Source organism: Delphinus delphis, chromosome 17 (genome assembly GCF_949987515.2).
Source record: "Delphinus delphis chromosome 17, mDelDel1.2, whole genome shotgun sequence".
In the NCBI taxonomy this organism is placed as follows: domain Eukaryota; kingdom Metazoa; phylum Chordata; class Mammalia; order Artiodactyla; family Delphinidae; genus Delphinus; species Delphinus delphis.
In genome coordinates this window covers 64817731-64833454 of record NC_082699.1, presented here as the reverse complement: position 1 = coordinate 64833454, position 15724 = coordinate 64817731, and the positions used below count along the sequence as shown (strand labels likewise).

Below are 15724 nucleotides of genomic sequence, written 5' to 3'. Positions count from 1 at the left end.
GATTTAGCAAATAAAAATACAGGACAACCAGTTAAAGTTGAATTTCAGATTAACAACAATTTTTTTAAGCATAAGTTTGTCCCCAATATTACATTCTCCATGCAGCAGCCAGACGGATTCTTTCAAAAAGTCAGAATAAGTCACTCCTCTGTTCAAAACCCTGTGATGTCTTTTCATCTCATAATAAAAAGCAAAAGCCTGAAAGCTGAGGCCTTGCAGGATCGGCTCCTAGCAGCTTTTTCCTCTTTGATCTCGTAGGCCCACTGTCCTCTCCTTCCCTCTGCATGCATCTCTCTTCTCCCAGATATACCTAACCTGCTTTAGGTCTTTGTTTACACTTCGTGAGACCTTCCCTAATCGCCGTTTAAAACTGCACGCTTCCCTTCACCTTCCCTACTCTATATTTCTCTGTTAACACTTACTAACTTTTAACAAACGTATCATTTAGTTTGTTGTCTTTCTCCTTTTACCAGAATTTAAGTTCCCTGAGGGCATTTTTGCTCTCTTTGTTCACAGCTGCATCCCCAGTGCTTAGAATACTGCCTGGCACATAACTGATGCTCAATCATGTCGAATTAAGGAAATGTGGTTATCCAAATCAATAAATAGCTTTTGTTTGTTTCAGTAGGGCTCCTCTCACATTCTGATCATTCAGCATGTTGCTATCTCTTTCAAAGTAGTCACGTTACCTGTTTTAATTTTTTAGAGAAGCCATCTTCTGTAATTCTGTAATGTTGGCAAACATTTATGTGTAGACACGGTTCTAAGGTATAATAAAATCTTAGAACCTCAGGTATTGTAATTAGAGTTAATACACAGATTAGGAAATTAAGACCCGGCGAGGTGAATCATTTGCTCAAGATCGCGGGATCTGTTGGCTCTAGGTACAGAACCTGCGCTTTAACTATAATACTCTGCCCGCTCTCTTTTATCTCTCTTTTTCTTAACTTGTTTGGGTTAAGCTCTTAAGAATCAAAGTCAAGACCTGTCAAAAGCCAAGTGCTTTCTCCCACTCCAGTTAAGGACTCTGCAATTCGCATTTGAATCCCGCGTGGCGGGAAGCCGAAGGCAGGTGTCGGGAGCAGCGGGGAGGAGCCGCCAGGCCCCGCCAGCCAATCACAGCGTCCGGGAGCCTCCCTTCCCCCTACGGCGTCCAAGCGCCAAAATTCCAAACGGGACGCGCGCCACTACCTGCCGTCTCCCTCCGCCGAGCTCTGCGAGCCGGCACTATCTAAGAAAAAGGAGAGAGTGGTCTCACGTCACTGTCCGCTCGGGTCCTCTACCCTGTCGGTGTGGATTCTCTTCAAGTTCGGCCCAAAGTCCTTTGCTCTACAGATGGGAGGGAAGTTTCGAGCCCGCCGTGATAGGGTGGCGACGTGGGAGGGACAGGCGGCGGAGGGATTCCGGGCGCGCGCGCTGCGGCCGTCGGCGCGGAGCTTGTGGCGCCAGAATTCGGAGCGCGGAAGAGCCTGAGCGGCTGTCGCTTGGCATCGGGTTCGTCTCCCGCCGCCGGGTTCGTCTCCCGCCGCGGACGCCCGGGCGAGGAAGGAGAGAAGATGGTGGTCCTCCGCAGCAGCCTAGAGCTGCACAGCCACCCCGCCGCCTCGGCCACGGACTCTCTGGACCTGTCCAGCGAGTTCCTGAGCCTGGAGCAGATCGGCCGGAGGCGGCTCCGCTCGGCCGGCGCCGCTGAGCAGTCCGCCGTCACCGTGGCCGCCGCGGGCGTGAGTACCGGCCTGGAGCGGGCCCCTCGGGGCCGGACCTGGGGACTGCCGGCGGCCCTTTGCCCGGTGGGGCCCAGGATGGTGGGGTGGGTGGGCGGGCGGTCCGGGTGACAGTTGGCTGGGGGTAGAGGAAGGAGAGGGAGGTAGGTTGGGAGGAGTATTGTCGAGGACAAGTAAAATGGAAGGCTTCTCAAGATCCGAGCCCCGGAGGGGTGTGGGTCGGGTGGAGAGATGGACTGACTGCGGGAGGGTGAGCGGTGCGTTACCACCCACTTTTACTCGAGAGGAAACCGGAGCCCTCCGCATCCGAAGTGCAGCTGGAGGCCGAATCTCGGTTTGGGGCTGCCCCGCCCCCGACCTCACACACCTCCCTGTCCAGTCGCCCGGGCTCCCGCCCTAGGTTTGCAGCGATCGCGAGCCACACGCATTTACTGAGCGCTTCCTGTATGCATAACAAGTGTTTTAGGGGCCGCGGGGGATAGAAAGGTTGTAACTCAGGTTCCCTGACCTTCATTTACGATCCAGAGGGGTTCGGTAACCAGAACGCAGTGAATAATACCAGGTTGCATAATGTAGAGAGATGGAGAGCAACGTTTCATGTACGTCTTCTTCACTTAAGCCTCATAACAGCTCCATGAGAATGGATAGTTACGATATGGCTCTTACAGATGAAAAAACAGACTCAAGAAGCTAACCAGTAAGTGGTAGATCGAAAATTGGAACTTGGATTCTCTGCCGCCACCACCTTTCCCTTTCTGTTATTTCATGCTACGGTTATAAGCAAGGTCTGTAGGTTTCCAAGGAGGTGCAGGTCTTCCTGAAAAAAGTGCTTCTCCTCCCTTCACCTCCCCACCCCAGCTGCTGAAAGAGACACAGGTGGAGGAGACAGCGCTAACAAAAGGTTAGAGAAATTGAGGAAGCAACGTTAGTAAAGTTAAGGCAGCAGGAAGTAGTCTAGTTCTGTTGAAGGGAGGGTAGTCATGGGGGTGGGAAAACTAGGACCAGAGAGAGGGTTAGAACTGGGAAGTCAGAATGAGAGGCCAAGGGGAGGTAACCTGTGGTGGGAGAGAGGGACAAACCACAGGTAAGAGAGAGATCGCGATAGGAAATTAGTGGTGTCTTTTGTAGAGGCCCTATACGAGTTGTTCCTCTACTGAGGGGAATGAAATGGTCCAGTCAGTCTCTGAATTGTGATTCTGAATTGAAAAAACAATTTCCTGACTTTTAGGATCTGTTTCTCTATCACAGGCAGAAGTTGTTAAGAGATCTGGGGAGGCTGGACACTTCTTCAATAAACTCAGTCACTCGACTCACTAACCTATGTTCAGAAACAGCTAATTATTTCAGTAAATATTTGAGTGTTTATTATCTTCAGGACAAAGCTAGTTCCTGGGACTGTAATGATGCATTGAATACTGGTTAAGAAACATAGGTGCTTAAAACAACTGTTACTTCTTCCTGTGATAAGCCATAATGGAAAAGAATATGAAAAAGAATGTATGTGTGTGTGTATATATATATACATATATGTATGTATAACTGAGTCACTTTGCTGTACAGCAGTAATTAACACAACATTGTAAATCAACTATACTTCAATAAAAAATTAATTTAAAAAAACAACTGTTAGTTATGAATATCAGTTTACCAATATCAGCAGGTTTCTATGCTTAAAAGGGGGTGATACCCACCACAAGGGTAGTGAGAATTAAATGTGATCAGGCATGTAAGGAGGTTACCTGAACACTTGGCTGATAGTTAGGACTCAGTCATTGTCAGCTGTTGAGACCACAGTCGATTTTAATGGCCACTCCATCTTTTAAGTTCCTCAAGCTAAAAACCTTAGAATCATCCTTAACTCTTCTCTCCGTTCATATTAGCAGATTCTGTTGGCTTTACTTTCAGAATTTTTTCAGAATCCGACCACGTCTCAGCTGCTCCATTGTTGCCATGCTGGTTCAAGCCATCATCTTTTGCCTGGATTATTAATACAGTGTTTTCGTTTTTGTGTGTGTGTTTTGGTTTGTTTTGGTTTTGTTTGTTTTGATCTAGCACTGTGGCTTGTGGGATCTTAGTTTCCTGACCAGGGATTGAACCCGGGCCCTGACAGTGAAAGCTCCGAGTCCTAACCACTGGACCGCCAGGGAATTCCCATGGATTATTAAAATAAATTCTTGACTAGCCTCCCTGTTTACCACCCTTATATGTAATGCCCTCCTCCCTTGAAAGTCAGTTCGCAGTATAGCTTACAGAGTGATCTTGTAAAAAGTCAAACAGTTGATCACTCCTCTGCTCAAAAATCCCTATCTAAGAGTAAAAGTTTAAAAGTTGAGAAGCAGCCCTGTACCTCCTTGCCCCCTTCTCTTTATGATGACATCCTCTTCCATTCTCCCTTTTGCAAAACCCAGTCTGTTCTACCCTCTCTGGCCTAGCTGCTTCTTGAATCCCAGGGCCTTTGCAGTTGCTCTGCTTTCTTTTGGGAATACTCTTTCCCTGGATATCTGCATGAGCTATTCCTTTACCTTTTACATTTTTTTAATTAAAAAATAAAAAAAGCCTCAGAACTCGTAGTGCTTAATGTGTTCCAAGAATTTTACAAACATTAACTCGATCCTCATAACCTTATAAGGTAGGTGCGATTATCTTTGTTTTGCAGGTAAGAGGACTGAGGCACAGAGACTTAAATAAGTTGCTCAATTCACCATTATAGTAAGCAATAGAGCTGCGAGTCCTACCTAGGAGAACCTATGAAACAGTCTCTTTCAAGTGTTTGCTAAAATTTCACCTTTTCAATGATGCTTATCCTAACCACCCTGTTTAACATTGCAAACCACTCATTGACAGGCCCCTTTGCTCTGTTTTATGGTCCCCAGCACTTACCACCTTCTAAATATCCTATAATTTCCTACTTCTAAAATATTTTTATCTCTCCCCAAATCAGAATGTAACTCCATAGGGGTTTGGATTTTGACCTTTTGTTCAGCTGTTATTCCTAGCACCTAGAGCATAGTAGGTGCATAATAAATATTTTGTTGTTGTTTGTCTTGCTGTATCAGTGGTATGTGGTGGTTGAGCAATTAGCACTCACCTGGTTGTTGTAGGGTTGAAAAGATTCTTTTCCAGACTAGGGTTTCCAGTAGGGATTATATCTTTTTGAGACATAGTACTCTTCTCTCAAATCCTCCGTAGAACAAATTGTAATCAGGGTGTTATTTAGTGAGCGTGGGATTGGGTCTTCAGGGGTAATGTATTCATGCTGACAAAGTCCACCAATACCAAAAATGAAACATACCTTTGTGATTGGAATATTTCCTAATTAGGGTTCTTTACATTCAATACATTTGATTTGATTATAGCTTGCTTTTTTACATCAATCATGCATTTCAGAAACTTAACTCCTTGATCCACCCTCATTGTATTTGGGTATTTCCTTGTCTCATTCACACATTTATTGACAGCATTTCTTAGAGTAGGTTCCTTTTAAAGATGGTTGGATTTATTCATATTAATTCATTAACTTGCATTTTTCTTCATCTAATCTTGGAGGCTGACCTTCAAGTTCTGAAGATACCTACAGTTACCTATTTATTAACCACATTTTCACATTTTACTTTTTTTTTTTTAAGTTTTTGGGTGCACTGCATGGCATGTGGGATCTTAGTTCCCTGACCAGGGATCGAACCCTCACCCCCTGAAGTGGAAGTGCAGAGTCTTAACCGCTGGACAGCTGGGGAAATTTCAACCACATTTTACTTTTACCTTTTGAATATGATCTCACTCAACTGCGCTTAAGGGTTTGTTTTCCCCCTGACTTGTATGGGTTCCCTGAAAATATTTTATTGTTGTTTTAAATCTGTTTCTTTGGTTTTTAAGCTTTTATTTTCTTCCTATTTATAAGTTTGGATGCCCTTTTCCTCCAGAGTCAGGCTAGCCATTGCCTATTTCTGTGCTTTCACAGGTCTGAGGCTCTTTGATTCATTAAATTTAGGGTTGTTTCTCATGCTGAAGAGATACTTAAGGATGGGTAGTAGGGGTTTTCTTGGTGATGATTGTACGTTACTTTTGGGTTGTGTTTATGTACGTTTTTATTCTTCGGTATGTTTTTAGGTAAAATGAAACACTAGTATGTAGAAGGTACTGTTTTTGGTTGTTTTTTTTTTTTCAATTGTATGTTTATTTACCCTGGAAAAATATCCCAAACTCGACACTGATATGTACAGCCTATGGGAGATACTTTAAAACTTGAAGCATATCACAACACAAAAATGACAAGTGTACAGTTCAGTGAAGTATGTCAAAGCATGGAGAGGGATATTTTGACAAGTGGCGATGACTGTTGCTCCCTGGAGTGGGCTGCTCTGCATTTGAGAGAGTGTACTTGTTTTGTGACAATGATAGTCCATTATTGTCCATTTTTGTTAGTTTGTGTTGCGCTGGTTCTTGATTTTAGGCTTAGAAGTTGCAACTTTTAGAACAGAGATCTGATGAGATAGTGTTTAGGATGGATTATAGTCAACAGATCTGGAGTTTGGAAGACCAGTTAAAAGATTATAATACTGATAGCTACCATTTACATAGCATTTGCTGTGTTCCAGGCAAGGTACCTAATATGCACACACATATTTCCCCTGTAAAGTAACTATTATTATTTTGTTTGTTTTCCCGAAATTATTATTTTTAAATTTTTATAAATTTATTTATATTTTTAATTTTGGCTGCATTGGGTCTTCATTGCTGTGCACGGGCTTCTCATTATAGTGGCTTCTCTTGTTACAGAGCACAGGCTCTAGGCGCGCGGGCTTCAGTAGTTGTGGCGCACGGGCTTAGTTGCTCCGTGGCATGTGGGATCTTCCTGCACCAGGGCTCGAATCCGTGTCCCCTGCATTGGCAGGCAGATTCTTAACCACTGTGCCACCAGGAAAGTCCCTATTTTTAAATTGAAGTATAGTAATTTAAAAGTTTACAAATAAAGTATTATTATACTCATTACAGATATGGAAACTAAGGTCTCTATGTAACTTGGAGAAGATTATACAGTTCAATCGTAGGCAGTCTATCTTTAAAAGGTTGGGCTCTTAATTAGTACATTATTATCACAACAGACCAAAGGAGAGAAAACCAGAGCCTAAATTAAGGTGGTATTAAGAGGCACGGAGAGAAAAAGTCCAAAAGTACTACAAGGCATCTGAGAGCTGTTCAGATAGAGGCAGCAAAGGCAGTGTTGTTTCCAGCTGAAGAGGTAAGCTGTACATCTTTGGGACTATGACGCCAGAGTTCGGTGAGAGGTAAGGACTATTTTTCTTTGTGAGTCACCTATATAGAGTTGAGAGTTGAATCCTTGAAGGTGCATAGCAAAACACAAGAATATTTAAGATCTGGAGCAATGGCTTTATTTTAAGGGTGGGAAGAGGATGAATTAGGTTTAAAAAAAAATATATCATGGGCTTCCCTGGTGGCGCAGTGGTTGAGAGTCCGCCTGCCGATGCAAGGGACGCAGGTTCGTGCCCCAGTCTGGGAGGATCCCACATGCTGCGGAGCGGCTGGGCCCGTGAGCCATGGCCGCTGAGCCTGCGCGTCTGGAGCCTGTGCTCCGCAACGGGAGAGGCCACAACAGTGAGAGGCCCGCATACCGCAAAAAAAAAAAAAAAAAAAATCATGTAAACAAAGGATCAAAGCAAACAACAGAGTGATCATAGAAGTGAATGAGGTAGAGAAGGCCATTGGCTTTAGCTATTTGGAGATTTAGATCTACTGGAAGAGCTGTATGGTTAGAAAGCAAATTGCTGGAACTTGTGGAGTAGATCCATGATGAGTAATTGACCACACCAGTGTTTAAATATGAAGCTAACGAGGGCTGTCACAACTATGTAATGTGGGTATAATGTGTATACCATTGTACATTAGAAAACACTGCTTTTTAGGCTTTCAAGAAGCCCCAAGTCTGGATGAATACGTTTCATGTCAGTAATATAACTGTGATCTTAAAAATCCTGTTTAAATTTCATTTGTTGAATTGATAACTTGAATTAACTCAACCAATATGACTCCCATACATATTTTTTATTAATTTAAAGCTTTACTAAGCTTGATCTTTTGTGGAAAAATAACATCAGAATATTTGTTTCTCAATTGTGTCCACTTTGAGGAAAAACTTTTCTTATTGTTGCATGCTCCCTGTTCTAACTTACTGATTCTGCAACATTATAACAGACTTAAAATCTAATGAACTATATTTTTTCTCCTTTTAAACTTCACTTTTAAGAACAATCAGTGCTCTCAATATTAAAGTGGATTTTAGCGAAAGAATAAATGAGGACACTACATCACTAGGTTTAGTTTTCAGACTAAGTATGTTTTCTTTGCTTTTCACTTCTTAGGAAAATTTTTTCTTATAATGTTGCAAAAATGTAAAAAATAGATAGTGAAAGTACCCATTTCTATCATCAGTGTTAATTACTGTTACTAGTTGGTGTTTAACTTACCTCTTGAGAATTATTTTGATTAGCTGTATTAAAATGTGACTTCGGGGCTTCCCTGGTGGCGCAGTGGTTGAGAGTCCGCCTGCCGATGCAGGGGACACGGGTTCATGCCCCGGTCCGGGAAGATCCCACATGCCGCGGAGCGGCTGGGCCCGTGAGCCATGGCCGCTGGGCCTGTGCGTGCGGAGCCTGTGCTCCGCAACGGGAGAGGCCAAAACAGTGAGAGGCCCACGTACCGCAAAAAAAAAAAAAAAAAAAAAAAAAAAAAAATGTGACTTTGATTTAACAACTGTGCTAGTTTCCTTAGGAAATCAGATGTTCAAAAGATAATTCAGGGCTTCCCTGGTGGTGCAGTGGTTGGGAGTCCGCCTGCCGATGCAGGGGACACAGGGTCGTGCCCCGGTCCGGGAAGATCCCACATGCCATGGAGCGGCTGGGCCCGTGAGCCATGGCCGCTGAGCCTGCGCGTCCGGAGCCTGTGCTCCGCAACGGGAGAGGCCACAACAGTGAGAGGCCCACGTACCGAAAAAAAAAAAAAAAAAAAAAAAGATAATTCATCTAGAGGTATTTATAGCACAAAAAATTGCAGATTACCTATACATGATACATTAAGCAGTTTGTTAAATTCATGTAATGGCTGAAATACTATTCATTCATGTAAAAAGGTTTTTAGAATGGATTTTATGACATGGGAAAATGGTTGTATCACTAGAAAAAAGTAACAAAGAATAAATAATATTATCGCAATTTTAAAATTGTGTGAATGTGTTTGCAAAGGAAAAGAATGGTTTATGCACCAAAAGGTTAACTGTGGTTATCTGTGGGTAGCTTGGAATTAAGGGTGACAGTTTCATCTTTGTACATTTCTTCATTTTTCTGATTATAATGGGCACGTATTGCTTTTTATATTGCTTTTATAAAAACCATTTTTGAAAGTTATATTTTTAAATTCCCCAGTATGCGCCTTTATATAGGTGACTCTCAAAAAACCTGTTTTGTTTTTTTCTCCATGCTGTTAAGGAGAGCCTTTCTTGATGCTTAGTGCTTATTTAGGGACGATGAACTAAGCCACTCACTATGCAAATCAAAGATTCACTTATAAGATTAAATCTTCTAAGTTTCTCAAGGAATCTTTTTCCCGGTATTTAGCAACTTCCTCCTTTCTTTTTTCCTATGGAAACAAACTTTTTTTTTTTATCCCCAGGAATATAGTGACATTTACTTTCTTTTTTTATTGTGATAACATATAGATAACATAAAATTATCATTTTAACCATTTTTAAGTGTATAGTTTTGTAATAAGTACATTCATTGTTCTGCAACCATCACCACCCTCTGCGTGCAGAATTTTTCATCTTGCAAAACTGAAACTCTGTACCTATCAAACACTAACTCCCCTGGGAATTCCCTGGCAGTCCAGTGGTTAGGACTCAGCCCTTTCACTGCCGTGGCCCAGGTTCAATCCCTAGTCGGGAAACAGAGATCCCGCCAAAAAAAAACCCAACACACCACACACACACACACACACACACACACACACACACACACACACACACACACACACACACACACACACACACACACACACACACACACACACACCATTTTCCCTCTTCCCAGCCCCTGGCAAGGAGCTTCATAAAAGGAACCTTACTTCTTCTGTGACTGACTTATTTCACTTAGCATAATGTATTCAAGGTTCATTCATGTTATTTCAGCGTGTTTAAAATTTCCTTTATTTTAAACACTGAATAATATTCCACTGTATGTACTATATATATGTATATATACATATATATATTTTTTAATCCGTTCATTTGTTGATGAACACTGGGATTGCTTCCACCTTTTGGCTGTTGTGAATATGCTGCTATAAACATGAGCGTTCAAATATCTCTTCAGGTCCCTGCTTTCACTTCTTTTGAGTATATACCCAGAAGCAACATTGCTGGATCATATGGTAATTCTATGTTGAATTTTTTGAGGAATTGCCATATCATTTTCCACAGTGTACACAAGGGTTCCAGTTTCTTCACATCCTTGCCAATACTTATTTTCTTTTTTTGTTTTTGATAATAGCCATCCTAATGAGTGTGAAGTGGTATCTCATTGGGCTTGATTTGCATTTCCTTATGACTACTCATGCTGAGCATCTTTTCATGTGTATTGACCATTTGTGTATATTCTTCAGAGGAATGTCTATTTAAATATTTTGCCCATTTTTATCTTTTTTTGTTGTTGGTGTTAAAAGTATAGGAGTTCTTTATATATTGTGGATATCAGTCCTTTGTCATTGTCAGATACATGATTTGCAAATATGTTCTCCTGTTCCATGAGTTTCCATTTCACTCTACTGATAATGTCCTTTGTACAAAAGTTCTTTAATTTTGATGAAGTTCAACTTATCTGTTTTTTCTTTTGTTATCTGTGCTTTTGGTGTCCTAAGAAATCATTGCCAAATCCAATGTCATGAAAGTTTTCCCCTGCATTTCCAAATTTTTTTAGCTCTATAATCTCTTTCACATTTTTTAAAAAGTCTTTATTGAATTTGTTACAATATTGCTTGTTTTATGTTTTGGTTTTTTGGCCCTGAGGCATGTAGGATCTTAACTTCCTGACCAGGGATCTAACCCGCACCCCCTGCATTGGAAGGTGAAGTCTTAACCACTGGACCACCAGGGAAGTACCAGCTTTTACATTTTTAAGCTGACCTTAGATGTAAGGTCTCCCCCGCCCCCCGCATAGGTTTAAGTAGTTACAAAGGGATCATTTCTGTCATTTTTTAAGGTTGACATTAAAAAATAAAACTATTACATCACACTTTTATAAGTATCCACTGGAATGTAAAAATTATAGTTATTTGATACCTGTCTTGAAACATTAAAAATTAATAAATGGGGCTTCCCTGGTGGCGCAGTGGTTGAGAGTCCGCCTGCTGATGCAGGGGACACGGGTTCATGCCCTGGTCCGGGAAGATCCCACGTGCCGCGGAGCGGCTGGGCCCGTGAGCCATGGCCGCTGAGCCTGCGCGTCCGGAGCCTGTGCTCCGCAACGGGAGAGGCCGCAACAGTGAGAAGCCTGCGTACCGCAAAAAAAAAAAAAAAAAAATTAATACATGAACAAGTTCTCTTAGTAGTCAGAAATTTTACCTTCTTTTTTTTCCCTCTTTTAATTTGTATTTTCAATCCACTTAACCCACAGCATTTTATCTTGATATATTTTCATGCTTGAAAGTCAGTTATTAATTATCCTTTCATACTTATAAAACAAAAGTTGGATTTTTCTACTTTTCCATGATGACAAAGCTCCAAGAAATAAAATTTTTGTGTATTGAATTATCATTATTAACATTCAATTGATCAAAACAAAAAAGTATCTATTTTGATTAAAAATGATTAAACATAGGAAGTAATCTTTTATTAGGATTTCATGTGGTTTAAGTCTCCCTGCCCACCCAGTTAGTTTAAGTATCTGTGGATGAATCTTTTTTTTTGTTTTTTGTTTTTTGATTTTTGTTTTACATCTTTATTGGAGTATAATTGCTTTACAATGGTGTGTTAGTTTCTGCTTTATAACAAAGTGAATTAATTATACATATACATATGTTCCCATATCTCTTCCCTCTTGCGTCTCCCTCCCTCCCACCCCTCCAGGCGGTCACAAAGCACCGAGCTGATCTCCCTGTGCTATGCGGCTGCTTCCCACTAGCTATCTACCTTACTTGGTAGTGTATATATGTCCATGCCTCTCTCTCGCTTTGTCACAGCTTACCCTTCCCCCTACCCTGTGGATGAATCTTATTTATTGCTGAAGAGTGTTTTGTCATTAGTTTCATTGTTTTTATAAAGGTAAGCACTGAGAAACATTGTTCATATAAATAAGTAGATAGTAATGAAGGGAATTATATTTGCAGTGCCACTCAGTTTTTCTGGCTTATAAGCAGAAAATCACTTGCCAAACATTTTTAATGGTCTCTTAGCTTGATTAGATCTCCTTTCAATTTTGTTAAAAGCGGAAGAATTGGAAACCACCTAACAAAGGAAAGGATTTGTTGCCTAGCTTAGTCATTCATTCGCTTAACACCTACATTAGTGTTTTTCTTTGGCTTTAGGAAGGTTTTTAATGCCTTGAAGCAGCCCACAATAGTAAGATTCAGAATGAGTGAGAGTTATGACTTTCTTTTGTAAAATGGGAGAAAGGTAAATGAAAGAGGATGCCTGTGTTAAGATGCCTTCTTAGATCCGTTTTTTTTTTTTTTTTTTGGTTTTTTGTGGGGGTTTTTTTTGTGGTACACGGGCCTCTTACTGTTGTGGCCTCTCCCGTTGCGGAGCACAGGCTCCGGACGCGCAGGCTCAGCAGCCGTGGCTCACGGGCCCAGCCGCTCCACGGCATGTGGGATCTTCCCAGACCGGGGCATGAACCCGTGTCCCCTGCATCGGCAGGCGGACTCTCAACCACTGCGCCACCAGGGAAGCCCTTAGGTCCATTTTAAGAAAAAAGTACACATGGAAGTTGAGAGAGTGGAAATAGATACCCTTACAATTTTCCTTGGAAAGTCTTATGTTACACTACACCCATCTAAGATGTAGGTAGGTATTCATCTAAAAAATAATACACCTACCTAAATGTATAGCTATTCTTTTTTGAAACATCCTGAAATATAGGTACACTGATAAAAGTAACAAATCATACGTATCACTTAATACCTTATGAAGAAACTAATTTTTTTAATTGTCCTCTCGTGCCTTTAAGAACCTGTCTAATTCTTGCACAGATCCTTGTGGTGTAAATATCCTTACTTTACCTTTGAACCAATCAAATATTCTTCCTGAAACAAAATTCAATGACAAAATATCCTAATAAAATATAAGGAAATGACCAGGTAAAGCCAGCCTGAGGTGCATGGGGTAAGGGGGCACAGATGTTTTATTGTTTTTTAAAAAAAACACTGCCTGTTGTTCTAAAATTATAAGTTTTTAGAGTAGTAAGACATAGGATTATAGAGTTGTTAGGTACATTTGCCTTCTCTTCTAACGTAAAAGTATCCTCTGTATGATTTCTAAGAGGCATGTATGAAATTTTGAATACTTTATGACAGAACCTCTGTAGCTCATAAAGCAACCCAGTAACTTAGAGAGCCTGTAGTCTCTTGAGCAAAAATAAAGTTAAATAGAGCTCTGTGGTTTTTAGAAGAAATTAATGTACCTAAACAGTCTCTAAATTCATTTTTTACATTATGTGGGTGAAATTGGGTGAGATAGTAATTACTCCTTTTTGTCATCCAAACCAAATTACACTTTTGACAGTCCAGTCATTTTAGGGTTGTTTCCAGTGGTTTCATGGTGTATGCGTATCTTTCTAATTTCTGTCCTTAAAATAGAGGAGTACTTACCGTTATGAACTATTACAACTTTTTATCAGTGGTAGAAAATATCACTGGAGACTACTTGTTGTGAAGTAGAACTATAAAACATTAATAAATCTTATACTAGCCGCCTCATAGACATTGCTCATATTTGTTCATTGTAAAATGATTATTCTAGAGATTAATTATTTTCGTTTCTTGGGGAGATGCAAAAATGATACTGTGCACCGGAAGCAGTTGTTAAAACTTTTAATCAGAGACAGATCTTAGGAGTTTAACTTGGGGATTTGACTGAAGAAAAACTTAGATGTCTTTCTTAATTTTTTTTTAAAGGATGGGTCTTCAGTTAAGGAAGTTGAAACCTACCACCGGACACGTGCTTTAAGGTGCTTGAGAAAAAATGCACAGAATTCTTCAGATTCTAGTTTTGATAAGAATATGGAAATAACGGAGAAACATACTAATGGCAGGCATTTTACAAGGTAATACAAGATGCTTAAATGCTAATTCAAAATAGTTTTAAAGTAATAATTTAAGTTCTGCATTTAATTTTTAAGTGTGTTCTTGACTGGTCATCAAGAGTCCAGATTGTAAAATGTAATTTATTTGAGATGAAATTGCACTAAATGAATGTTATTGAATTAAAAATTTAATATGTCCTCCGGTCAGGTTTGTTTTTATTTTCTTGTTCAAAGATGGTATCTGTGATATGTGTGAGTGCAACTGAAGAGGTTGGTTGATATAGGATGAGTTCTGGGTACTTGAGTAATCTAAAGAGAGTTTATGACTATAACTTATGATATGTGGTTCTGCTTCATAGTCTGTAAAAAACCTTTATTCAAAATAGTAGTTATATTTCTGATTACTTACTGTCAAGTTTTTCATCAATTCTAAGTCATTTATGAATATCTCTATTGGTATTCTTCTAAGGCTTCACATAGGAGGCAGAACATGGCTTTGTTTTTGTTTTTTGACTTGTTTAGTGGTTCAGTGGTTTTTTGACTAGGTGCTTTATACATATTTAAATTTTGTTTCTCAAGAACCCTGAGGTAGATGGCATGAATTACATTTTAATACTCAAGGAATTAATTTCAGTGAATTAGGAAGTATGTACTTCATGGAAATTGGGTTTATTTGGTCCAGGGCAAATTTAAATCTAACTTTAATTAGCTCAAAACCTTCACTTTTGTCCCCATTTTGGTGGGCTTAACAGGAATTGGGAGAGGGGTGCCAATTATAATAAAATTTGATGAAATAATTGTTTTTACATTAATTCTTCTCACAAAGAATTTACTCGTAATGACGTAGAAAACTAGAACCATCTTACTCTCAAATAGAATTTTTTTAAAAAATATTTATTTATTTATTTTTGGCTGCGTTGGATCTTCTTTGCTGCGCAAGGGCTTTCTGTAGTTGCAGTGAGTGGGCACTACTCTTTGTTGCGGTGCGCAGGCCACTGTGGTGGCTTCTGTTGTTGCGGAGTGCGGGCTCTAGGGAGCCTGATTCCTCCAGCTCTGTTTTTTTCCCCAGCAAGATTGCTTTGGCTCGATTCTTATTTTGTGTAGCAGATTTTCCAGATAAGTGAGGTTGTGCCCTTTTAAGTTTCTTTTTGGTACTGTTATTTTTTTCAATTACATACTTGGTCTTTTATTGTATATATTTAAATCTGCATCTTGTTTCATCCACTATTCATGGAATACCTACTGTATTTCATGGAATCCAAGTTAGCAACAATTGAAACACACAGCATTATTTTATGAGACAGTAAGAAAGAAAAAAACACTGAAAGTTAAACTATGACATACCATCAGTAGTTAAGATATATCCCAATTTCAGAGATGGTAAAATGGGGGGGAAATGTACAATTTTTAGAATCAATGAAATACAATTTAAGCTACCCCAGTATTTCTGAAACTTGAAGTCTTCTTGGCGTGGGGTTGGATTGGTGGGTTCCGTGAATTCTCTATGAGAATTTAAAGATTATTTCATGATCTGAAGAAAAAATATTCTGAATCATCTAAATTGCTACCTCATAGAGAATAGCCATAAAATTTCAGGCACTATTTGGTACCAAGTAGTACTGCTTTAGTTATCTCGGGTTCTGGAGATAAGAACTGAGTCTGGGGACTTCCGTGGTGGTCCAGTGGGTAAGACTC

The 15724-nt window shown here is 40.2% G+C and overlaps 1 protein-coding gene across 3 annotated transcripts in view; it reads left to right on the top strand.

Annotated features, from left to right (window-relative positions):
- Positions 1-1484: 1484 nt before the first annotated feature.
- ATAD2 (ATPase family AAA domain containing 2) overlaps positions 1485-15724 on the top strand; it is a 71783-nt gene continuing 57543 nt past the window's right edge. Inside the window, exons 1-2 of one of the 3 annotated variants that reach the window (XM_059995151.1) lie at positions 1485-1724; positions 13902-14050. In XM_059995151.1, coding sequence (XP_059851134.1) covers positions 1557-1724; positions 13902-14050 — 317 coding nt within the window. In that variant the 5' untranslated portion in view covers positions 1485-1556. Of the gene's footprint in view, positions 1725-2377; positions 2422-6830; positions 7010-13901; positions 14051-15724 lie in introns of those variants that run through there. The other 2 variants (XM_059995153.1, XM_059995152.1) reach the window with 2 other exon arrangements.